This window comes from Leptonotus elevatus, chromosome 7 (assembly GCF_054856555.1).
Source record: "Leptonotus elevatus isolate MCC_2025b chromosome 7, RoL_Lele_1.0, whole genome shotgun sequence".
NCBI lineage: Eukaryota > Metazoa > Chordata > Actinopteri > Syngnathiformes > Syngnathidae > Leptonotus > Leptonotus elevatus.
In genome coordinates this window covers 15235228-15260472 of record NC_141245.1, presented here as the reverse complement: position 1 = coordinate 15260472, position 25245 = coordinate 15235228, and the positions used below count along the sequence as shown (strand labels likewise).

The 25245-nt window shown below is 39.8% G+C and overlaps 2 protein-coding genes across 2 annotated transcripts; one reads left to right on the top strand and one right to left on the bottom strand.

Annotated features, from left to right (window-relative positions):
- Positions 1–2892: 2892 nt before the first annotated feature.
- kiaa0753 (KIAA0753 ortholog) lies at positions 2893–22905 on the bottom strand. Its single transcript, XM_086081161.1, has 19 exons — positions 22147–22905; positions 21095–21397; positions 20620–20817; positions 20354–20536; positions 19345–19695; positions 19199–19261; positions 18727–18948; positions 18473–18650; positions 17116–17237; positions 16903–17036; positions 15787–15939; positions 14631–14720; positions 14448–14535; positions 12706–12777; positions 12481–12606; positions 12328–12403; positions 11396–11516; positions 6327–6548; positions 2893–3195 (listed from the first exon to the last, which is right to left on the bottom strand). The coding sequence occupies exons 1-19, from the start codon at positions 22252–22254 to the stop codon at positions 3036–3038; spliced, it is 2970 nt and encodes a 989-aa protein (XP_085937287.1). The 5' UTR covers positions 22255–22905; the 3' UTR covers positions 2893–3035.
- Positions 22906–22958: 53 nt separating this feature from the next.
- txndc17 (thioredoxin domain containing 17) lies at positions 22959–24877 on the top strand. The gene is made up of 4 exons (XM_086081162.1): positions 22959–23258; positions 23396–23477; positions 24466–24541; positions 24634–24877. The coding sequence occupies exons 1-4, from the start codon at positions 23114–23116 to the stop codon at positions 24700–24702; spliced, it is 372 nt and encodes a 123-aa protein (XP_085937288.1). The 5' UTR covers positions 22959–23113; the 3' UTR covers positions 24703–24877.
- The last annotated feature ends 368 nt before the right edge of the window (positions 24878–25245 follow it).

Genomic DNA, 25245 nt, shown 5'->3' with positions numbered 1-25245 from the left:
TTTCTAGGGATGAAAGAGTAATGAAGCATATGACTGGCCTGAAATCCAGCAGCAATCTGCACTAATCTGACACGACGCTTAATGGCTGCTGCCGCGTTTGACCCACATGTGCTGTGAAATAAAAAATAGTCCAGCCCTTCAATAGCACCACCAGCATATCTCAAAGTGAGCTTATGTCCCCTTTTTTATGACCTGGCTGGCCTCACCAGCATGAGAGAAAATGTGTGAAAAAAGAAACACTATTACAACCAACCATATTTACAACCTAGAGCCGGGGGGGGGGAGACCACTCAGGTCATTTTGGACTGGTCGCCTTCAAAAACCAGCTCTTCTTAGATGATTTGTCCAAATTTGACCAACATACAGTATATTAGAAAATGATGACGCTAAATTGAAAATAATTATTTTTTTCGTCACTGCATGCGGGCGGAGCATGGCGGCAAAATTTGATGACTTGCGTTGAAAAGTCTCAAGAAACCATGCCTGAAAAGCTCCAGGAAGCCTGCCATTTTGGTTTCAAGTATGCCTTTAATTGTAAATTTTGGCATCTCCAGGCGTCCTACAAAAATAAATTCAGCGCCCATTTTGTCATGAAGAGTCTCAAGATGCCATGCCTGAAAAGACACAGGAAGACTTCCATTTTGGTTTGAAGCGGCCATTTTGTGGGGTACGTCAAAGTTGGCCACCTCCTAGACAGTGAGTACGATTGACACCACACATACTAGACAGATGGACAACACTACATTGCCAAGAATTTTTGTTTTCATCAGTGTGTGTGGTTCAGTCGATTATAATTTCACCAAACAACTTGTTCATGGAGCCCAGCAGAAGATGGCTAATTGAATTAAATCTCTCTAAGATGTATTGTTTCCACACACTTGCCATTCTAATAGCCTACCGCCGCTTTCCTTCCATGTGGAGAGACACATGAAGTATTCATTAACAAATCATTTATTCAAACATTAAAAGCATACAAAGAACTTTTTTTAAAAGGGTTTGCAGATAGCTATGCTTGACTCACACTTCATCATGTTTAAGGCTAGTTTTCTTTTTTCTTTTTAAAGGAAATGCAGTGTATTGAACCTGTTCAGTCTATGGGGAAAAAATTATACTTGGTACTTTAATGGACTCTGCAGAGCATTTTTTCCAATTGCGCGCTAATTTGAACCACCCATCAAGACAGACAGATGATGTGCAAATGAAAAGCATTATAGAATTTCTTGGGAGTCCTGGAAGATGGCTGCTTCAAACCAAAACGTCTACACAATTCAGTTCCATTAATTAAACTGGTATTAGGTTTCCACACAAAAAGCTACAGAGTTTTGAGGCTTTGTGTTCAGGAATCCTAAATAACATATTTTCACCAACACTTCAAAAAATAACTGGTGAGTTTTCAAGCATGACGATGTCCCAAAAAAGGAAACGGCAGACTAATAATAAACAGCCAATTCCAAAAGGGCTCCTCCGTGTGTGTGTGTGTGTGTGTGTAGGTGGTTTAATTATTAAAGTCGAGTAGGCGGACTTTATGCTCATTAACTCACTAGATGGTCCACTGGAATGACTGAAGAGGAAGCACTCCCTGTGAAAAGATTCTTCTATTTACCATCTGATCCGCATTTAAATGCACTGACAAACCTGTAACGACACTCACACAGACACTTGGGAGGACTTTCAGCTGAAATAAATAAAGAATGAAATGAAGATTTGCTGAAGTCTCAAACCAGTCAATTGTTCCATGAAGGGCAATGGGGCACTGCCCCACCAGATGGCTAATGGGTCCAAAAAAAGCTTGACAATGTAGCAATTCGCTTGTCAATTTATTGTCTATAAGACCATTCTTGTGCCAGTTTTCTTGTTGTTTCTTGTAGTCCATGTTTGTCGGCTTGTCATAAAAACGCAAAACTAATAACTCATAAAAGCTCATGAATTTCTGAAAATTCTGCCCCAAAACTTGCTAAACGTGTCTTTCAAGAGAAGCCGTACAAAAAGATCTCATCTAGCCATGCCCGAAAAGACGCAAGAAATCTCTCCTTTTGGTTTAATGACGTATTTAGAGTTCCTTCAAAAACAAGCTAGCGTGAACCCCTACATAATTTGTCAATTCACATATTGACGGATTTATTTTTGGAACGTACCGAAAAACTCGGGGGGAGCTAAAACAGGGCATTTTTGTGTGCATGTGGGCAGAGCATGGTGACAAAAATCGATCTATTTGTTTGATTCAATACCTGAAGATGTTCATGCAAGAGTTTTTCTGTCCATCCAACATGACTGAATCAGTGGGTGTGAGATGTTATGAAAGAAATCTTTTGAATTTCAAGCCCTTTTCACAACATTGGAGCATCTTTAGAAAGTGGCTACAATTCAAGTACTCAGTAGGAATCAATTGTAAAACTTTTTTTCCCCCCATTCTATAATGCCTGCATGTGTAAAATTTTCAGTTCCACTTAAACGTGTCCATTTTCTTGGCCCATGGAAATTGTAAAAATGACTTCACGAGTACGTACGTATGTGATGGTAAATGGTACTTCATTTATATATGCATGCATTTAGTTAATATTTAAAATGTAATTTTTGTCATACACCTGGTAAGGCACTTCGGGTCCTATGTGGCCCCCGCAAAAGCGCTGATGAAAAATTGTGGGCCCATCCATCATTAAGTTGCACATCCCTAGCATAAGTGGACAAAGAGACAAAATTCATTTAACATGCGATGTCACGACGCAATCACACACTCCCATTATTCCTGGCCGGAAATAGAAAGTGTGAGTAATCCGCGCAAGAGATTGAGTAATTTTATTTTTTAATCCCTCCGCCATAATGTAGTAATGGTCTCTCCAAGCTTATCTAAACTAATTTTCCCGGTGGAATACAATCGCACATAACCGATGGTGCAGGAAGAGAAACAGCCCTCTGCAGTGCAGCACTGTTGGAGCTTTGTTTTATTAAAAAAACACACACATACACACTGCCAATTAATTTCATTCCCTCTGTACAAAATAAATTAAAAAGGCAATCGCATGAGTTGCGAGCACCTATTGGTTGAGCGAGGAGGAAGAAGAGGAGGCGACGCGAGGCGAGTGGATTAGTTGTAGGAACTCGGCGGTGAAGACGGCCTCGGCGCACTCCTCCATCACATCCTGGAACTCGGCCGCCACGTCGCCCGCCGCGTCCCACAACAGTTCGTCTGCCAGGCTGCAGCGTGACAAAAGAGACCACACACACACGCAGTTTAAATGTTAGTTGTGAATAAATGATGAGATGCAGAGAAGTGTGCTTGTGTGTATTTTACTCTCAACTGCTTACATATAGACAATTGACACGCGTACAGTATACAATACTGCTGACTATTCATGACTATTCACATCAGTATATATGACTTATTCATTCTGCTGATAGGAATATTTCTGAGATTTTTATTCACAACTGTTTACATACCGTGATATCAAAAGTCTGCACACCCCTGTTTACAGCCAGTGTTTTGTGATATGAAAAACCATTAATGTGACCCGTACAACTTTAATTGAGAAAAAAAAGAAAGGAACAAAAGAGAGAAGAAATCAAAAATAAATAGTGATGATGTTGTTGCACAAGTGTGCACACCCTCTTATAATTGGGTTAGGAATTGACCAATGACTTTAAAACTCATGATAGCACAAACCTCTATTGAAAGTGCCTTTGATGAACCTAATCGTCTTTTGTTGTTTTAGGAGGCTTTTTCTGAGGCCTGAAGGTTTTGTGTTACCACTGACTGACATTTGGAACTGTTTAGAATTCCTACCACCACTTCCAGCTGAAGAAAAACAGCCCTAAGGCATTCTGCTTCCACGACCATGCTTCACTGTAGGTATGGTGTTCTTTTGGTGATGAGGGACATCCAGTTCTTGGTAATGTAACTGTTGTTATATGGTATAATTAATGCCTTGCAAATGATCTTGTCCCTTTCTCTTGACTGATACCTTTGAGCAATGAAATCCTGCTATGGAATCTCTCTGCAGACCATGGCTTGTGCTGTAAAATGTGACTTAAAAATGTCAGGAGATGTCTCCTGCAAGAGCTGAACTTTATTTGGGGTTAATCATATGCACTTTAAATGTTGACAGGTGTGTGCTGACTCCCATTTAACATGAATTTGAATGTGACTGATTAATTCTGAACACATCCCCACTTATAAGAGGATGTGCATACTTGGGCAGTCCCATTTTCCCTCTAAATTATTTCATATCCTTTCCAGCTGAGTTTTGCCGCTTTTAGGTAACATTAATGGTGGAAAGGTTTTACCATTATATTTTTGTATTTTAGTTTTATAACATATATAATATAGGATGAATTGATAATGGCTATGCCTTTTGTTTGCCTGAGATGCGCATCTCGGTGGGCATTTCTGAATATTCATCGAGTCGAAGAAATAAGCCAGTAAACGAGTGTTTTGTGTATAAGAGCAGCGGGCAGATGTGACATGCTGGCATTGTTGAAGCGCTTCTGCATATTAAAACGTGACACACGGCGCAGATGTGTCTCTCCAAACGTTAGCGAGGGACTCGTAATAAGGACACATTGGTTTGTTTGTGCTCCAACGCGAACATGCTCTAAAACAGATGAAGAATCTCTGAGGACATTTGAATATCAGAAAAGATAAGAGCAGGGGTGGGAGTCGTCTTCTGCACTGCAGCAACTTAACAATTCTGTTGAGTATGTAAATGGGAGAGAGAGAGAGAGCAATAGAGTGGACCATAAAAATCCACTTCATCCTCTCTGGGAATGAGAATGCCATGTCATCAACAAACACACCCGGCAGTGCAGTTTACTACATGTCTAATTAGAACAACCACACACAGGGTTTTCACCAAGTGCACAGAGAGAAGGTCTGAGAGAAAATATGCAAATATGTGTCACAGGTTGGATTTATACTGCAGGGCAAGTGACCCATTCCGATTGTATGCCCATTAACTAGTAACTCCACAAGCATCAACACTGAGCCGTGACAACACAAAGAAGTAAACAATAATAAATACACCAGACAAATATTTAAACATTCCATACTGTAAGGTTCCACTGGCTGACTTCCTTATTTAATGTTTCATACACCGCTAATGTAGAATCATATTAATACCAACACACCTGTAATGTCGCATGTTAACATTACATTTAATGTCGATACTTCTAATTTACCCATTACATCTTATCATCGCTGTCAGCCAGAAACTTCGTGTCTCCAACGTCAATATTTTTCTGGTATACTATATACTAATCTATTATGCTGTCATCGACTACAATGACTCCCCGAACAGACAAAAAGTCCTTAGTACTTTACAAAAGTTATCATCTTCCCAAACTCTTTCTCAAAGGTCTTAGAGCCATCAGTGATGCAATAAATAAAACGATAAATAAGCAGTTTACAAAGTGGAAATTATCTATCCATCCATCTATCTTCCGAACCACTTATTCCTCACAAGGATCTGCCATCTGCGTGTAATTACCTTTGTTGCTGACTGAGGTCCTTCTACACTGAAGCCATACAGCAATCCATTTTTTAACAAAACAGTATCTAACCTAACTGTTTTCATTTGTTAGTCTTAAATTACTTTCAATACTATAATAATACATTACAGACCACAAGGTGACATAGCAATAATATTGATTTGTGAAAAAATATGAACATGACCATATTTGGACACAGTGACTTCAATAGTTAACTCGTGATTAATCGCAAATTTTATATCTGTTCTAAATGTACAATAAAAAATTAAATTTCTAGGTTTTCATAGTATTGTTAACAAAAGTGGGAAAAAATGTTAAATAGAAAATAGAAATAGTTTAAATGAATGTTTACGTCTATAGCCGTCAATGGCAGCGAATGAGTTAATATTTTTATCAAGTGCACTCTAAAAACAGTTGGGTCAAAAATAACCCAACTATGGGTCAAAAAATGGACTGATCCTCTACTTGGGTCGATTTGACCCAACTTTGAGTCAAGAAATGTGTTTTTCAGCGTAAAACAACTCATAAATATTGGTCAGATCATTTACTTGGGTCAAAATATCGGGTAATTTTATATCAAACAACCCAGAAAGTTGGGTCAAATTGACCCATAAATGGATCGGTCCATTTTTCCATAATTGGGTTACTTTTGACCCAACTGTTTTTAGAGTGTGTGTTTAATTAAATTTACGCTTAAGTGAGTGGTAAGAATACAACTGTATATATAAAAAATATATATTAAAGAAAAGGTTTGTCTGCAGCACAGTTTCACAACATATCTCGAGGGTTTACTTCTGTTCATAAAAAAATCTTGTTACATCCATAACATTTGGTAGTCTTGTTACCCGTCCGCGATGGACCAGAAGTTGACGTCTCCGCTGGCGCCCTCGTGAGCCGCGTGGAGTAGGTATGAATCGTAGTCTTCCCGGTAGTGTCGAATGCTTCTCAGCATGCCGCCTGGCACGCTGATGACCGTCTTCACCGCGCCATCCTCCTTGGGACCAGGGAATATCGGAAGGCCGTTTTCCCGAGATGCCTCCTCCATCAGGCTGCTCTCAGAGAGGAATCTTTAGTGAGAGGAAACAAGAAGATGCTCGTGTGTCATGATGGCTTTTCTTCGCCTTGGCTCAAGGGCCATAGTTGATTTCGAAATAAACAGATGGACCAGGACATTTGTGACTGAGGTAATAAATCAGTTTATGCAACAAGGCTTGGTTAGGACTGCACCAGCCTAAGTTGTAGTGGCAAACTCAACTATTTATGCTCCGAGTGGGTGGAACGCCCCAAACATAAATGGTATTATTCTTTTGGAATGTAAAACGACACTTTAAGGTTGGGGTGTGCCTCCAACATAGAGTAAACATGGAGCATAAATGTCGGGTTTGCCAGACCAACTAAAAGGCAGGTGCAGTCCTAATCAAGCCTTGTTGGATGAACTGATTCATTTAATTACATTTAATAAAAAAAAATGTAATACATTAAAGCCTTATGAATGTGTATATGCAAAATTAATTTACACATGTATTTTATTAGTTATAATCAAACAGTTAAAAATAATGAGAAATTAATTAAAAAATATATACGTTTTAATCAACAAGGGGGGGGGGGCTAAATTTTTAATTAAAGAACGGAGCGGGCCATACTTTAACCACCTCCCCTCCCACCTCCAGATTAAGACAGAACGAGTTGGATCTGACACATCAATTTACTTAAGGGTGGTGTTGTCTGAGGTCACGATGATGAATTTGGAAGGAGACGATTTGCAGAGAGCTCAGCTGGGCACAGCTGAGCGCTTTCTAATCCTCCCTACTTGGACGAATCGGCCTGCTTCTTGTGCTCTCTGAGCTATATTTAGTGTTGCGGCAGTTCCCACACACACGCCTTTCTCAAGATCCACTTGTGCTCCTAAAAAAAAAAAAAAAACTTGTGGCCCAAAACATACTAGAGCTCAATTCTCCGCCCCCCAAATTTGCGTGGAATACAGTACGTAAGGCAACTTCTCCAAGAGATGTGTTTTTAGTTAATTCCCTGAAAGAAAAATTAGAAGTTGTACAGCATAGATCCATAGAATGCAGTATAGCAGCTCTTCCAAAGGACGTGGCTGCTGCTGTCACACACTAAACATCGAGTTGCCTTGTGATTAAACATTAAATTGGTTAGACGGCAAACGTCTTCCTAGTTTATTCTTTACAAGAAAGGGAAGAAGATGTCTAGAGCAAAAGCACGGCATGCAGTCAACCAGGTCCGACTAACAGATCTTTGGTGCCATGTGTTTCAAGATTAGTTTAGTAAATAATTGTGCTAGGATTGTGAACAGGTGACCGCTCAGTGTTTAGTGACAGTATATTGTAAGTCAGAAAACATTGTGTGCTGAATTTGTTATGCTCTCGTTTAGGGGTGTGAATTTCCTAGTACCTGGCGATTCGATCCGTATCACGATTCATAGGTCACGATTTGATTCAATACCGATTAATTCCAATATGAATCTATAAATTGATTATTGCGATTTTTTTTTTTACTCAAATTTTGAAAACACTAATCAGTAAACTTGTACATATACACTGTAAGATGTGTATGAAAGTGTATTTATTTATCTAAAACTTCAGGCTTATAACTGTGAGCCACTGTATTTAACAAACAGGTTGCAGTCTGTTTTTTATGTTTGAACAACATTGAAATAAAATGTTAAGGCTTAATGTTCCATTAATATAACATTATTTCATGCTTAACGTGTGAACCCTAACCCTAAGTAAGACGTTTTTGTTGAATATTTCTATTTAAAAAAATTATGTTTAAACATCGATTCGGCCGCATATCAGATCGATTCGAGAATTGCGCCCTGTAATATCGCAATATATTGCTGAGTCGTTTTTTTTTAACACCCCTACTCTCGTATTTTTTCCTCTTTCTTGCAAGGTATGTGAAAAGACCATTTTGAATATATTGCCGCTCCCCAGTAAACAATTGTACATTTGTGATGACGAGAAGGTTCCATGTTTGATATAAATGTGCTAACAGTTGCCATGTTACTCAGAAGGCCTTGAGTACTGCATTCTGTGCGTCTTCTCTATTTTCTTGTGTTCTTTGCAAGGAATACACTCGAACGACAACTCTTGTTGTTTCCCAGTGAACGTTGCATGTTTGTAATCAAGAGCAGCTTCATGATAAGTTGAAGTGCGACTGCTGCTGCAATGATTCGACGCGAGGTAAATTCATTCTTAATGCAATTTCTTTCTTTCCTTTCTTGGAAAGACTAGAAATACATCTTTTGGCGCTTTACAGGAATATAAAAATCATTTCCACGAGTTTTGAATCATATTTTCCATGACAGACATTCATTATATAGAGGAGCCTCAAAGTAGACTCAAGGATATGACAAGAAAAAAGAAAAAAAAGGGAGTCGGCCAGCATGAAGACAAAGATAGTTTGGAGATAGGATAGCTCATTGAAGGCCTGCTGAGCTTTGAAGAGTGGGAAAAATCAATGTGGAGGTTAAAATCTAAAGTGTGATTGTTTCAGCTTGGCACTAGCCCACAATCTTTGACACTGACAAACACTTAAATGCATGGCGATCAATGATGTCCTAAAGTGATTGTTCGGAAGTAGAGAGCACATTGTCTGGATGGAACTGCAGCCCCTCAAGCAAGAGAGGTGAGGAGATTAAAATAAAATAAAGAAAGAATACATGAAAGGTTTGGAATATTACTGAGTGAGTCCTTCATCTTTCTATCGATTTTGATGGAAGACACCAAAGGTCAGCCAGGGTGGCGGCCTGACCAGCGTCTGTGTCTGGACTCTTCACCATGGATACATAAATCTTATCTTGCACCATGAAATCTCTCACTATTGTATCAGCGCCCGTGTGGAGTCATCATTCTAGTTCACTAGGCTTGCGGGAAAGAGGGCCGACTGAACAGACCAGACACACGGAGTGCAGGAATCGGACTAATTCGGCAGGTGCTGTCACACTAAATAAGGAGGTGCCTCATTGGTTCAAACATCGGCTGGTTTAAAATGTTGGTTGGTTGGTACGAACGTTGGTTAGTTGTTTGTTCATTTGGTTGGGCGACTGTACAGTTGGTTTGAATGTTTTGTTGGTTATATATTCAAACTTGGTTGGGTGTTTACTTGTTTGGTGCAAACGATCACAAGTGGGCACTTCCGCCAACCGTCAAATCCATTCGTCGAGTGTGCAATGATGTCAGTCCTCGAAAAAATACACGGGCTGATTACCGACAAACAGGTTTTTGTCCGTCGACCGGGGTGAGTAAAGACGGCCCTTCTCATTCCGTATATTTTTGCGAGGCTTTGCATCATAAATGCAGAAGCATTCGGTGAAAGGTGGGAATCATCATTGACAGGAATTGACGATTGATGGAAGTGCCCATCTCTGCAAACAATATTTCATTGTTCTGGTTGGTTGGTACGAATGTTGGTCGGGGAAAACATTGGTTGGTTCGTTGGTACACAAATATCGGTTGGCTGATACCAGTGTTGGTTGGTATGAATGTTACGCCCGTTTAGAAAAAAACAAAAATGGTAAATCTTTCTTTGATTAGACAAAATCATAAAACCGATTTGTCAAAAACGAGGGATACCTTGTGAATTTGACGATTGTTATATTTTTGTTATTGCTGCTATAACATTGTTCTCAACTGCCTACAACAAAAGCATACTGTAGCTGTATGCTGTTGTTAGAGCTTCAAAGTGTTATTTTAGCATGGATGTTAGCCGCACACGCTAGGGCAGCTCGTTTCCTCAAGTTCGATTACTTCCTATTTAGGAGTAGGACCGACACACACTGACTTATCCTGAAGGATGGATACATGTTGACAAACCTCTAATACGGGTAATATTTGAAACTGCAGTACATATGCTAATCTTAAAAAGCAACTTGCAGCCTCTAAAAGACAATAACTGAACACTTTTTCCATCCATCTAACCCTTAACGACTCCCCGTGTTCAATTAATTTGCCTTCGAGGGGGCCTGGCACGGCAGGCGCACACTTCACTAGGTAAGAACCAAGTTGCTTCATGCACATTGCATGACTCGAGAGCTCCTGTTCTCCAGTCAAAACAAGTATCATCTATTTCAATCAGTCCTTCTGGTAAGACATCTGAATGGGTTGGTGTTAATGATGATGATAATGTAGTAGCACTTAAGAGTGCTTTAGCGTGATGGTGCATTAAAAAAATTTACATTAAATGTCATAAATACTATGCAGATGTGTCTAGAAATTATTTCATGTTGTGAATACAAGAATTCTATTCATTTGAAGGATTTTTTACCCAATAAGAATAATCTGAATTTAAATGTCTTTTACCCAATAAGAATAATCTGAATTTAAATGTCTATGTTTTTGTCATCAGAAACAGTCTGCATTTGGTAACTTCTTCCTTTTCTACTGGCTTGTCGCATATTCCTCGCCCATCACTCTTTCACAGGTTCTTCATTAATTCCAGCAGTTGGGCAGCTGCAGTCAAAGCCCAAGGCAGTTATGGGTTTTTTCTTTGCGGAGACAGGAAAGGTAGCCAAAAAGCAACATTTGTATCCTCTAAAGAAAGAAGCGAGGCCTCCTCATGGGAAAGCACTTACAGTGACACTTCACCAGGAACAAAATAGAGTGTTGAAGAAAAAAAACATTTCATGCAGTCTAGAGGCCTAATTATGGAAAACAGCCAGTGGCCTCCCGTGGTCATTTGCACAGTCAGAGCCCACATCTTTCCCTCAAGGTACAATCTAACCCAGAGTAATGTACCCTCGAGAGCTTATTTTTGTACTCAAATGCAACCGTTTGTACCTTCTATGCTCAACAAGCATAAATCTTCTTGCTTTCTAAAATGGCTGTACAGTTGAAACGAATGAGAATAGACAAATGATAGCAGAACACAGAAAAAGACAAGACAAACCCACCCTGTCTCCACGGGTTCTTCCACAACAATATCAGCGACCGGAGGCTGCCTCAGCACTGGCTTAGTCAGTCGAATGGGCTGTGGAGAGCTTGGCCCCGAACCCGGAACCTGGACCTGAGAGCCTGGGAAGCGCAGAGAGAGGGCAGAGGTGGTGGTGGGGGAGGTGAGTGTGAGGAAATACTTTGATTGGGTTACCACCGTAACACGTTCTCCACCTAGAGGAGACGTAAGGAAAACCAAGGTCGTATTCACACTAGGCCATACTCCATGAATGATTTCCAAACTGTTCTATTTCTATTGGGTAAGGTCAATCCTCCATAATTGGTGAGAGTAGTGATCGCATGTGGCCGATCTTGCGATGGACTTCTTTAACTGTGCTTTATTTTAAGTGGTTAGGTTTATTTCTAATGTGCAAGCTGGTGTTTATGAGTAACTGACAGGACCAATCACATTAATCATACGACAGGTAAATTGCACGGTTGATTGGTGGCTGTAAATGAGCCTGATTGAATGATTCTTAGTCATTCTGTTAATTTATTTTGTGCAAGGTGGTCAGTATCATGAGTAAATGTGTTACTGGCTTTTTATTTTTTTACTCTGTGGATGATTTGGAGCCATTCTGTTGTTTGTTATTGTTCAAATGGTGGCTATCAATAACTGGTGAGAAGAGCAACCGCATTAATCACATGACACCTATGTTGCACGTGTGTGTGCGCATGTGCTTGCGTGTGACTGATGTGGACTTTCATTGCTGTGAATTATTTCTGGCCCACCTTTTCCAAGCATGCCAGAGGAGGAGAAGTGTATCGATCTTGAGCACGCATCAGAGCACTCCAACTAGCCAAGCTGAAATTAAGCGTCGAGTACGCCCAAGCATGGCCCAGATGGCCCAAGTTGAGTTTACCCTAATTTCCTCAGTGCAATTAATGGTACCTGCTGGCTGCTTCCACTGAAGAGCATCAGAGTAGGTGATTGAGGCGACTCGTCTCCTCACTTGCTCCTGGTCCCTCTGCTCGGAAACACATTCGGTAAACACGCTGAGCCTCCCTGCCACAAGCGGCAGGGCGTTTCCACTCTGACTTTTACCTGAATCTCCTCCATGCGTTGCAGCATTCCTTCCAGGGTGGGGGCTTGCAGAACCCGCACTGCCGCCTCCTCCTCCAAGAGATCTTCCGGGAGAGCCTCGCCTGCCTCTTTGGCACTCTCGGCCACCTGAGGAACAAGAACCATTAAGGCACATTAAGGGAATCAAATTCAAGTGCATCTGAGGCTTGTTTAATTGCCGAGCTAATAATAGTCTTTGTGGTTCACCCTCGTTGCAGCCTGCTCTGACAGCTTATTCCTCAGCGACAAGCTGCTCCTGCTCCAGGACTCTCCGAGATGCTGAGGTAAACACACAAATGAAGATAAACGGCACTTGAAATGCAGTTACAAAAGCCCAAAACAGCTACTGAGAGACATTATACTGCTGAATAATGCATCACAACACAGAAACTACCAAAATATTCCCCCTGAGGAGCTGTGAAATGGTCAATGACATCAGACCAGCCTACCAGGAGACTTTAATTCTCTTGAACATCCTCCAGCCGTGCCGTGACATCATTGTCGCATCACTCTTATTTATCAAAATGATCTTGCCTTTCATGTTCAAGTGGGAAAAGCCTATATTCTAGCATTGTTTTCGCCAAGCAGTACAACTTGGTTCAGTCATGTATGTAACGTAAGCACGCTTTTGTGTCACATGTATTCTATTGACTGTAATGTTAATGTATTTGGAGAAAAACAAGTAGCACATCTGCTGTGAACCTGATACACATTTTGTCTTTTGATTGCATTTCAATCAGTAGAGAAATGGTGACGCACTTAGCCACCATTCAAATATCTTTTTGTTGCAGAAGAACATTAGTGAGACTCACTCAGCAATCGCTCAACTAATTTATTCATGCATAAACGTCAACAAAGGCAGCTGGGCAAATCAAGACTGATGTCGATGCCAAGTCCTTGAATGTAGATATGCACAATTTGAGTTTTATACAAGTAAAAAGAGGACATATTATGGAAATTTTACTTTTTAATGGCTTGCAGTATGTAACAGCGGGGCTAATTTACACAACCACACACACTGTTTCAATTTCGATGACATGACCTCGGCAGGAACAATTCAGCCCATTGGTTTTCAACCAAATGAATACTGGTCTTGCCATTGGCCGAACCGTTGGTGGGGTGGGACGAGGGCTGGCTTACTGCATGAGACAAATCTGCCCCTAAAATGAGCCAAATTCACCAGGTCAAGTAAAAATGTCTATAATTCACAATCCTTAGGACATTGTGATGAACAAAAGCCCCAAACCGTGATTAAGACACCTTGGAACTAGGAATGTAATGATGTGCAAAAATCACGATAGGATAAATATCACATTATGAACCTCACAATACCATAATTATCAGGATATTGCGGGGAGGTTGGTGAAAAAAAAAAAAGCTTTCAAAACTGTATAAAAACTCGCGATATTGTAAAAAAAAAAAGAAAGAAAGAAGAAAAAAACTCATATGGGGCGGGGGGGGGGGGCACAACATTGTGTTTTTGCACATAATAACAGCAGTGACAAATAACTAGTCTTGGCCATTTCTTGTCATGTCATGCCATAACACATCATTGCCATGTGCTTATATTGACTCAGCGGTGCAAAGAATCATGGTCTACAATGCTATGTTCTGCTTAAATGCGCAATAAGTAACGTTTTTAGATGGAGATGTTGAAAAATATTTGTTTGTATGACTGACTTGTGGGAGTGATAACACAATGGCCAAAACATTCCTAAATAAAAGGAAACGGCATGAATAAACTAACCACTAGAGGGTGCTAGAACTGCACAAATGGAATACAACCTCGTCTTTGTGTTGTTGCGTTTAATATCGTGACATGACAACGACGATATCGTGGCAATTTTTATATTGCCATTCTCGTTACATCCCTAATGGGTATTGTGTGAAATTGTGAAAAGGATGCATAATAATTTCTACTTAAGATACACAGTGAGACATCGCCCAACCTTGGCCTCATCCAGAAGCGGCCTGATTCTCTCTTGCACCTGCTGTTCAGCCCTCTCGGCCCACTGAGTCGGCGAGACAACCTCGGCCCTGTACATCAAAACACTTCATTAGTGTCATTCATATCCAGTTGTGAACATTGGCCACTCCATCTGCATGCATCTGCCCGCTGACTTTCACCATACCTCAGTCGTTGAATGCGTTCTGCCTCCTCTTGTGTCAGCTGGTTAAGGTCCTTTAGTCGCTGCGTGGTGATCTTGTCCAACCAGGCGCCTCTACGGTGAACAAAATGTTGTGTCTTATCAGTATTTTACAGTAATAATACTGACAAATCCCATTCTGAAGGAACCAGTGAAGGCATAAACATTACCAGACAACAAATGGAACTTACTCTAATATAGCAAAGTGTCTGTAAACATGAGCAATGCAATTAATCCATCCATCCATTTACAATATGGCTTATTATGTTCAGGGTCTTGGGTGCGGGAGTCTATCCCAACTGGCTGTGGACAAAAGACAAACTACATGCTGGACTGGTCGCCAGCCAGCCGCATGGGCACATATAGAGACGGAGAACCAGTCACACTCAGTTTTGCTTTATTTTAGTTTTATTTATGACTTTCTCTTCTACAACTTTTTTTGTGATGACACCACAGAAAGTGTCACGATAAGAATAGAAAATGGTACTTAGTGTGACACAGGAAAGCCCCTAGCAGCTCAGTACAACACGAGCTATAAAGTTAGTTAAATAATAATTATGTACATTCATTTGACCAGGAATTGGCATAATTAGCATCTAGCACAACCAGAGACAAAGTCAATAAATAGCACATTTTTACTATGCTGAAATCATGTTATATTTACATACATTGGCTAGCTGCTTTTTATAAATTACTGTTGAAATGTAATTTAAAAGACTCCACAGATAGTGAAGCTTTTCACATGTTCCTGATTCTTTGGGAGGCCCAATTGTGATAATGATGTTTTGATTAAATAAACATATGTGGAGCAGAAAACCAGGCCACGAATTAATCCCCCACAAAGACAAATGACCTCGATTTAGAATTGAGTGAGCGGTTTGACTAATTTATTGCGGAGAGTAGAAAAATAACTTTGAATAGTGAATGATGCCGGCGGCTGCGGGTAATTGGCATCGGACACTAGAGTTGGAAATAACCTTGTGAATACAAACGAGGGACTTGTTAAACTGCCGTTTTTTTCTGGATTTGTTCTCTTTTGTTTCGACTACTGCTGTAAAAACCCAACTCAAACCTGCATAATATTTAATACAAACATACTGTTTCTGTTAAGCAAGAAAGAAGAAAAAATATTGGATGCCACCTTAGTGCTTCATTCTGTGCTTGTTGCTTCTTTTCTGAGATCGGGTGGGCCTCTCCACTAAATCCGACGGATGTTTTCTGGGGGCTCGATGAGGATGACAGCTTAGCGGGAGATGATAGGCATCTTGGCTCAAATGTCGCCTTGTGACGAGAGCTGTGAAGGCGACAGACATTTTCAAACAACAGAAGTAAAAGGCATGCTGTTAAAAGAAGGCCATGGCATCAGCTCATGTGGGAATGGCCAAAATGACCTTAAAATGGTCACTACAAACCAAAATGACTGACTTACTGTGTCTTTTCAAGTATATATTGTAAATACTTTTTTAAAGGACTACTTCATGATAGACGTGCCTACCAGATTTCATGTTTCTCTGTGAAACTAGCTTCAGGGCTGAATAAAAATAATAAGCTTAGTTAATACTAAGTTCATGTTTTTAGCCAAATTGTCGAAATTTGCTGCCATGCATCAATGACAAGCAATGACTAAAGTCAAAATCATGATCAAAATTTTGTATATTCTTGTCTCGTAAATGTGGTTCAAATTTGGTAGCCATAGGATACATTTTCTTGTCGGAGTTCATTTCTAATGGACCCTTGAAAATGGCCAATATGCCCATAAAATGTCCACTTCAATCTAAAACAGCAGATTTCCTTTGTGTTTTCAATCATGGCTTCTTGAGACTTTTTGGAGTGTCTACTGGGCCTTTGCACCGCATACTCGGGTACAAATTAAGTAAAAAGTGTTAAAAATACAGCTTTAAAAATGTATCCATCAAATAAATTTAAGCGAAAATCCATTACAGTGTTTCATTATGATCATTTTTGTTCCACACTTGCTGTGAAAAATCATGCCACTATTTTTCTAATATGAATACTCTCCTACATTAGGTACATAAAAATACAATATTTAAAATAATTGTTGTTAATACAGCTCCTCTTTGCAACCATTCATTATGTCCAGATTTGCCTAATGAAGTGCCCAGTGAATATAGACCAAAATGACACAAAATGCCTTTTAGAGCAGTTCAAGAACCCACTGAGAGTGCAAGTATAACTTTGACACTACGCAAACTTCATAATCATCACATAAGAAAAAAATAGGCAGCAAGAGGCTCACAGTGGCGGTGAGAGAGTGTGCGATGACGCCGGTATCCACGGTACTAACGGCTGCCTGTGAGGAAGCTGATTGACTCGGAGGCGAGAAGACACTGTGGGATCCTTGAAATGTGCATCCTCCTTCTCGAGGTTGCCCTAACAGGAAAAAAATCATAAAATTATACGCTGTGTGCCAGCATGGGATAATTGTGGCATTTACAATACCAATGAATACCTTCCCTTTTGAAGCCTGGTGCTTTTTTTTGCCAGGGGAGTTTCTCTTGAGCTGCTGCGGCGCCCTCTGTAGGCCGACTGGCCTACCTGGTCCATGCTGCTTCTGCACTAACATTCTCCGAGCTGCCAACATAACAAATGGTTGACAATCAGCGAGGTGCCTACATTAATTTGTGGAAGTAAATAACAGCAGGAGGACCTTTGTAAGAACTGTTGGGAATAGCAACAGTTGGAACTTGGAACAAAAGATTCCATTTGGAGTTCAACTTTTATATTCTGGCACATGATGCCTCAAAAGTCAAACTGTACATCATGCTAGCAAATCATGTGAGACTTCAACTCCCTTAGCATTTAAAACCAGAATTTACCAACCTTTATTGAGCCAAAGCACATATTCCACATTAAAAAAAATCCCATGGCACATCACCCAACAAAAATGTCAGAACATTTTGAAAAAAAAAATGTATATACACAGTGCAGGCCAAAAGTTTGGACACACTTTCTTATTCAATGCATTTGCTTTATTCTCATGACTGCTTACTTTGTAGATTCTCACTGAAGGCATCAAAACTATGTATGAACTGATGTGGAGTTATGTACTGAACAAAAAAAAAGTGACTGCTCTGGTTGATTTCTTTGCATACGCTTGGCATTCTTACCTCTGAGAACTCCTTAAAGCCTGTTGAAAAACCCTTTCAGGTGACTACCTTTTGAAGCTCATTAGGAGAATGGCAAGAATGTGCAAAAAAGTTATCAGAGAAAATGGTGGCTGTTTATTTATACAAAGATTTTTATCATTTTCACTTATTTTTGTTAAGTGCATAACTCCAAATGTGTCCGTTAGTTGTCGTCATAGTTTTGATGCCTTCGGTGAGAATCTGCAAAGTACATAGTCATGAAAATAAAGCAAATGTATTGAATGAGAAGGTGTGTTTAAACTTTGTATAAAATTTACCGCGCGGTAAATACAAAAAAAAATACTGCTAAATACTGAAAATGTCTGTAAATATACTTTTATCCATTAAGTTATTAAAGTTTAAATTAAATAATTAAACATTCTATTAGATAAATAAAAATGCCCTATAACACTATTGAATACATAAAATACAATTAAATGAAAACATATTCTATTATTTAAAAATCTATTAAATGAGCAAAAAGTCATTAAATAGTTAAAAACTTGGTCATGAAACAATTGTTACAAAGTATACAACAAAATCAATTATAAGTAATAGTTAATAAAGCCATTGCTTATATTACATTTTAATAATTATTTCTTATTTTATTCTGTTTAATTACCTTTATATTTTTCAAGTTTGGCACACAGCTGCATGTGCATATGTTCAGTGAGTTCTCACCATGGCTACTTCTCTGTATATTGGTGGCTATAGGGAGTCCGCGAGCCGCACCGCTTCCCTTTGGTGCTCTGGTGGCGGGCAACATGCTGGGATAAGTGGACGGCTTCCTTTGTGAAGGACAAGCTCGGTCTTGCATGGCTTGCTGTGTCTCAAGTTTACTAATGGCGTAGTCCAAAATCTAATGGGAGACATAATCATCAGGTACACCTGCCTGTGATGTGACACCGTAATTTCTACGTTCATATTTCCTTCACCTCTAGCTTGCGCAGAATTTCGACGGCCGTCTCCGGCATGGGCAAGCCCGGCTCTACTTGTATCTTGGCTGTGCAAAGAGAGAGCTGGCAAATGAGCCGGCTCAGTTCTCCACAATGAGGCGGGAGTTTGTTGTGACGCTTAACGGCGAGTTGGCGGGTGACCACCTGCAAGGCTTTCAGGGTGCCACGATGGGCGCCTGCAAGACGTTGGATGGCTGTGGACTGTGGAATTCAAAACAGAAAGTCAATCAGTAACTCTTGGGAAAATGTTACAGGCAATAAGAGGACATTTACACCACCACTATTAAACCTAAAAACAGCAACAAACACACTGTGGCACTGTAATTATATTTATTTTTTTGTTTGGTGTTTTTGTACCGCCTGATTGAAATTGAAAAAACGGTGAACCAAAAAACATTTCATGCTTGATGCTTATAGTTGTATTTATATTACCGGTACACTTAAAACATACCCTTTTCTGATCCCACATGCCCTGGTTGTGCAGCTTCTCTATGTACTGTTGTATCATTTTAATCTAAAGGAAAAAAACAAATACAAATGTTATACTAGGGGCAGAAAATTAGCTTTTTCTATTCATAAATAGCCAAACTTAAGTACCTGCTGGCGGAGAGAGTAGATAGTCCGTGCCGAGCGCTCAGATTGCTTCTGACAGCGCAACTCCAGCTTTTTCTGCTCGCCGGGTTCGAGTTCTTTTACCTCATTGTGATCATTTTTAAAACCTAACGCGTCTCCATCAGACAGTTTCTCCATTTGATGGATGTAGTTTTCCAACTCGGCGTCAAGCTTGTGCATCTCCTGGGCTAAGACATCCTGCTGGCCCCTGGCTCCTGGTGTCTTCGAAGCAGGATCTTGTGTCCATGACAACTTGGAAGCAACTGGAGGTTTTTTGTAAGGGTGATCTGCGCTTTTCTTGGGAGAGGAAGCCCCACTCCAATTGGTTGTTCCATCCTGTGAGCAAAGTAATCACTCAATGAAACTGTATTTGGTCTAATAAAGATAAGTGGTGTTGGTGCATCTAGACCATTAACTCATTCACTCCCAACCATTTTCACTGAAGCAACCCCCTTAGCTCCCAACTGTTTTACTGGATTTTGACTGATTTTGCAAGGCCCACAGAATATTGTGTTCTATTGCTATAAAAACATGGAACCTATCAAAAGAAAGATTTGAGTCACTTTTCTATCTGTTTCTGTTTTGCAGCAATTAGCATTAGAATATAGCTAAGTTTTATCATTATTTACAAATCTGTTTAAAACAGTGGAGAAAATAGCATTTTTGCAACATGGCCCTGGTTGATCTCGGATACTCTGCTGCCACTTGCTGGCCATTTTTTGTAATAACTAACATTGCTTCAAGCATTCTCTTCAGTTCAGAGGCTGCATCAAAGCCTTCTGTAGCATAAAAAACTTTTAAAAAACATACATACGTCTTTGGGAGCATGATAATATTTAAAATAGAACATATTTATACGTTTTTGGCAGCAAATTAATTAATAGTTGCTGAAAGGAGTGATTGCATTAATTAAGTACAGTACTTTGTACAAGAATGTGCCCATGTTTCTTTTCTATACTATAAGAATTTAACAAAATAACAATATAGTAAGTACCTGCACAAATGCACTGTCTGAGTCATTTCGCAGCTTGAACATATCTTTTCTCTGGAGATCCTGCTGGTCTGGGAAATCCGTCAAGGGGGGCCGTTGAATGTGCAGCCTGGATGCTGTGGGGGGCTTCTTGGCCATGTTTTTTGGTTGTCTGGCTCCAAGTGGGTTTACCTCTGAATTGAGGTCCTGCAAAGAAAGAAGACAGATGGGACCTATGGCCAGATGGAATGGATAAACCATAATAAATGCTGGTACCAACTACCAAGTACCTTTTTCAGACTTTCGAGTTCATTCTGAAGCTTGCGGACCTCCTGCCTTATGAGGTTGTGTTGGTCCGCACCTGCCACCGGCCTCGATGAGGTGGGCGGACGGCCTTTTTGGTTGGAAACCACAGGACGCCTCTTGGAAGCTGGCTGTTTGGATCCAGGTCTAGTCAGTCTCTCCTTCAGACTCAGTTTGGTTGTCATCTTTGATGGGAAAGAAGAAATAAAACAAGGCAAGTCTTCCTACCCCCCCCCCCCCCCCCCATCACTCAATGCCAGCGATGTTCACTAGCGAGTAAAAATTTTGCTTACAGCACAAAACAAAATAAATAAAATTGACCAAGCGATGGTTAATAACTTGAAAAACTCAGAACGTCTACGAATAACCCAGGCTAAACACAGAGACTTCAATGTACTTCCTTGACATACCAACCACGGGCAGGTGGGGATTCACTGTATTCTGTTTATCCCCATTGATTACCTGAGGCAGCGTACTATTGCAAATGTCCAATACGGAAGCATCTCCTGAGGGGTTCGTGGATGACCTGCACATAGCCTGGAAACGGCTCCGCCTCAGATCCCTCTTGGCTAGGTCAACCGCAGCTTGCAGCTTCTCCTCGGAAAGACTGCTGAAGCTGAGAGAGCTTTTCACGCTGCCGTCCGCCTCCTTCTGCCGCTCGGCCGGTGGCAGGGGGAGCAGCTTCTCGATGACGATGGCAGCAGGAGGACCCACAGCAGTGGCACGGTTCCTGAAGCTAGTGGGCATGGCTTCATTGAACAACAGCTGTTTTAAAGGGGACATAGTATGAAAAATGTCCTTAATGTTTGTAAACTAATAATGTAAAAGCAATAATTCTTCTGAAGCATCGTAAAGAGCAGACCATTTATTGGAAAACAAAGACAATTTTGACACACATGCTGGGGAAGATGTTACAGCCCAGACAGTAATTCAATTAACTGTACACATAGTGTTATTTGAGTTCAGCATGTAGTATTGTATACTAATTCGACTTGTAGGATATTCCTCTCTTGAGATTAAAAAACATGAACGTCAACGTACTAGTTTGTGATTCATAATATGACATTTTGGAAGTGGACATCACTAATGTGTAATCAGATGGTGCATACAAAGTAAGCACATTAACAAATTATTGTGAGAGTAACTTTTGTGTTTAATTAGCCATTCAAGTAAACATCTGTGAAAGCTTATCAGATATGCTGCTAGAAATTATAAAATGTTACCTAATGGAGGCTGAATATTATAAATGATTTACAACAAACAATGTATATTTGATCATCCATTTATGCCAGTAAGTGACAGGCAAAACAAATATATTATTTTGCACAAGATGTAAGAAATAATTAACCTCCGTTGCCATTCATATAAAAAATTGGTCATGGGACTCACAGTCAGTAAATTTGTGAGTAAATTGATCATGTATATTGGGGGGGATTTCCTTGGCTAAAAAAAAAATAGGGAAACACTGAACTACAAGTAGACAAGACAGGACAGGATATGAAGTCATCTTTTACCTTGGTTTTGGACGTCCCTGTGGTTAAATAGCCACCGTTGTGGGTATTTCGGTTTGAAGCCAAGACAACCCATTCCCTACCATTAGTTTGTTGTCCAATGGAAATCATCACGACGCTTATATCTTAAAAATGTGTCACTCCTAAAAGCGAAGGGGACCGCCATGTTTTGTACATCGCATTTGCGTGCTAGTTTCCGTCCAAACAATTAATCCAAACCGGATGCATAAGTATTTACGAAAACTGGACATTTATAAATTGTCTAATTAAGTAACGATATACAGTATTCAAAAGTCAATATGTATTCAAAGTTGTCAAAACCACTCGGTGAATTTAAACTGTCGCCGCCGTGACAACAAACCGCCGCTGACAGGAAGTACGAAGTACGGAAAGTGAACGATGTCTAAAAGTAAGAGAAACACTTTTCCGCAATTATAAATATCACATTATATAATAGTATAGTTAGATACAAGACACTATATTTGTACATTAAATTGAAGTTTTTCCACAGTAGTAGCTGTAATACAGTGCGTCTTTATAGTTTCCAACGCTTTAAGTAAAAGCTCTTCTTTCGGCTTGCAGTAGTCGTACGGCAAGTCAAAGAGCTCAAATAGTTACGAGAATCGCCATTACAAACTTTGCCTAAACCCTTTTACTTAGCCAATAAACGGATAGACTACCTTCGTAGTTTCATTTGAAACTTATAAATTACTTTTTGACAACTATAATTACAGTATAGCTGGCAAAAAAAACACACACAAAAAAAACCCGATAATGCACACATCTCTATCCCGGAAGTGCTGCTGTCACGTTTTTTCCGAGTTTCCTTTTTTTCTACCTCGCCAAACGCGACATCAGCTGACAACACAAGGCAGCCACGGTATACCACTGGCGCCACTTCAGCTTTCATCTTCACGTTTGTGACTCATCTACACGCTACTATCTTCGTCGAACCACGCCGAACGGAACCATGGCACAGTACGAACAAGTGAACGTACGCGGCTATAGCGAATTTTGCAAGGCTGTTGCAGAAAAAACAGGCAAAGATATCTTTGCTTACTTCTCCGGTGACAAAGACGAGCAGGGCAAGAGTTGGTGTCCAGACTGTGTCAGAGGTAACTTTTTATTATGTCGCAACCTGCAAAAAGTATTTTACTATTATATTGGTGCAAAAGTTAGCCACTATTTCAATGCACTATGTTTCCCATTTTCATAACAGTTCTCTCCCTTTTTTTTGTTTTTTTGCTTGCAGCTGAGCCAATTGTAAAGGGAGCAATGAGTGCCCTCCCCCAGGGCTCAGTCTTCATCTACTGTCAAGTTGGTGAAAGGAACTAGTCAGTGTATATATATATATATATATTATTATTTTATTTTATTTTTCAATGCATTTTTCCTAAACATATTAAAATATAAATGTGCAACTAACTAGTGCTGTTTTGATATTTACCAAAAGTCAAAGGTTCCGCTTCAAATTATGTGGTGTTTTATACATTAAATATATGTATGTATACATATATATATGTATAACATATGTGCATATTTAAAATTTACACTTTTTTTTATGTGTTCCACTCTTGTAGACCATTATTTTCTTCACATAGTATGTTCGTCTTTTTTTCCATAATTGCGGGCTTTGGAAGCTAAATTTTGGTTTGTATAATGGAAGATGATTGTTTGCAGATGGGATTATGAAATCGTCACATCTTGTTTTATTTTTTACATCATTAAACACATGCTTCTGAGCAAGTAGAAAGAAAATAACCTTGCTGACAGCTTGTTGTAGACAATAAATAATCATAAAATGATTAGAATAAAAAAGATGCATGTTTTTCTCTCCACACTAAGGGTAGCAAAAACCAGGTTAGGGTTCCAATTAGGGAATTAAATTTGGGTTATTGATTCAAAGAAGTGTTTCAAAAGCAGCCAAGGAGGTATAAATCAATGTTTTAAACCAGGTTTACGATTCCAAAGTAGTGCTTCAAGACTAGGTTAGGATTTGAAAATAGTTTCCAATCTGAGTTAACATTTCGTGTTTAGATTAGTGTTTCAAATTAGGACTTCAAGACCAGCTAATGGTTTCAAATTCAAATGGGATTCCAAACAAGGGTTACTTCTTCAAATCTGTTGTCATGCCACGGACATTCTTTAGAGTTCCAAGCCTCGGTTAGGGTTTGAAAATAAGGTTATGGTTTCAAATTTTGGCTTGGTTTTTGATTCTGGGTTGGGATGCAAAGTAAAGTTTCAAGATTGGGATGAGATTTCAATCCAGGGTTCTGTACAGTATATGCTGCGTAAATATGATGGTGCTTGTTTTCTATGCAGTTGGAAGGACGCAAGCAACGAGTTCAAGACAACGCTGAAGCTGACGGGGGTGCCCACCCTGCTGAGATACGGCACCGTAAGAAACACAAACGCGCGCAACACACGCACACACGCAATGTTGTCACATCGTTTGTGTGTGTGTGTGTGTGTGTGTGTGTGACGTTTCAGCATGAGAAGCTGGTGGAGGATGAATGCTTAAAAGAGGATCTGGTGAGAATGTTGTTCACTGAAGACTGAGAGAGACAACATGCCTTCAGCCACTGTCAAATGAATCAAGAACCACAATGAAAATGATCAAATTAAATGATGAAAATATAGCACTTAATTAGGCTCAGTCTAGTTACGATGTAACTTTTTTTGTAATTATCTGTGTTCATGTCTTGTAGCATTTAATAAAGTCATGCCCGATGCAGTGATTTGTTATTTTCTTTCAATTAAAATTAAAATTAAAGAACATATAAATGGACATCAATCTGTCTTTGCACGCGTCAATAATGATGATGATAAAAATACTAAGCGCTACAGTGGCACACTTATTTGTGTGTGTATTTTTCACTCACACAAATGCGCACAGCACACACACAAACATGGTCTCCCGGGTGGGGAAGCGAACCCACGCTGCCTGCACCGAAGGCAAGTGACAGTACTAAAGTACTAAACCACAACATATTGATATAGAAATAAATATGTAGTGTACAGTTATTCGTGTTTAGGTAATATTACAATTCTCGCATGTATATTGTTTAGAACTAAAATTTTATAACATTAAAACATGTACAA

What these genes read in the sequence shown, in the direction of transcription:
- kiaa0753 (XM_086081161.1), bottom strand. Translation starts at nt 22,254, where the DNA reads ATGATTTCCATTGGACAACAAACTAATGGTAGGGAATGGGTTGTCTTG. An exon ending in TCTACTCTCTCCGCCAGCAG is followed by an intron (nt 19,262 to 19,344) that starts GTACTTAAGTTT and finishes TTTTTCCTTTAG; the next exon opens with ATTAAAATGATACAACAGTA. An exon ending in GAACGCATTCAACGACTGAG is followed by an intron (nt 14,536 to 14,630) that starts GTATGGTGAAAG and finishes TTTGATGTACAG; the next exon opens with GGCCGAGGTTGTCTCGCCGA.
- txndc17 (XM_086081162.1), top strand. Translation starts at nt 23,114, where the DNA reads ATGGCACAGTACGAACAAGTGAACGTACGCGGCTATAGCGAATTTTGC. An exon ending in CAAGTTGGTGAAAGGAACTA is followed by an intron (nt 23,478 to 24,465) that starts GTCAGTGTATAT and finishes TTTTCTATGCAG; the next exon opens with TTGGAAGGACGCAAGCAACG. An exon ending in CCCTGCTGAGATACGGCACC is followed by an intron (nt 24,542 to 24,633) that starts GTAAGAAACACA and finishes GTGACGTTTCAG; the next exon opens with CATGAGAAGCTGGTGGAGGA.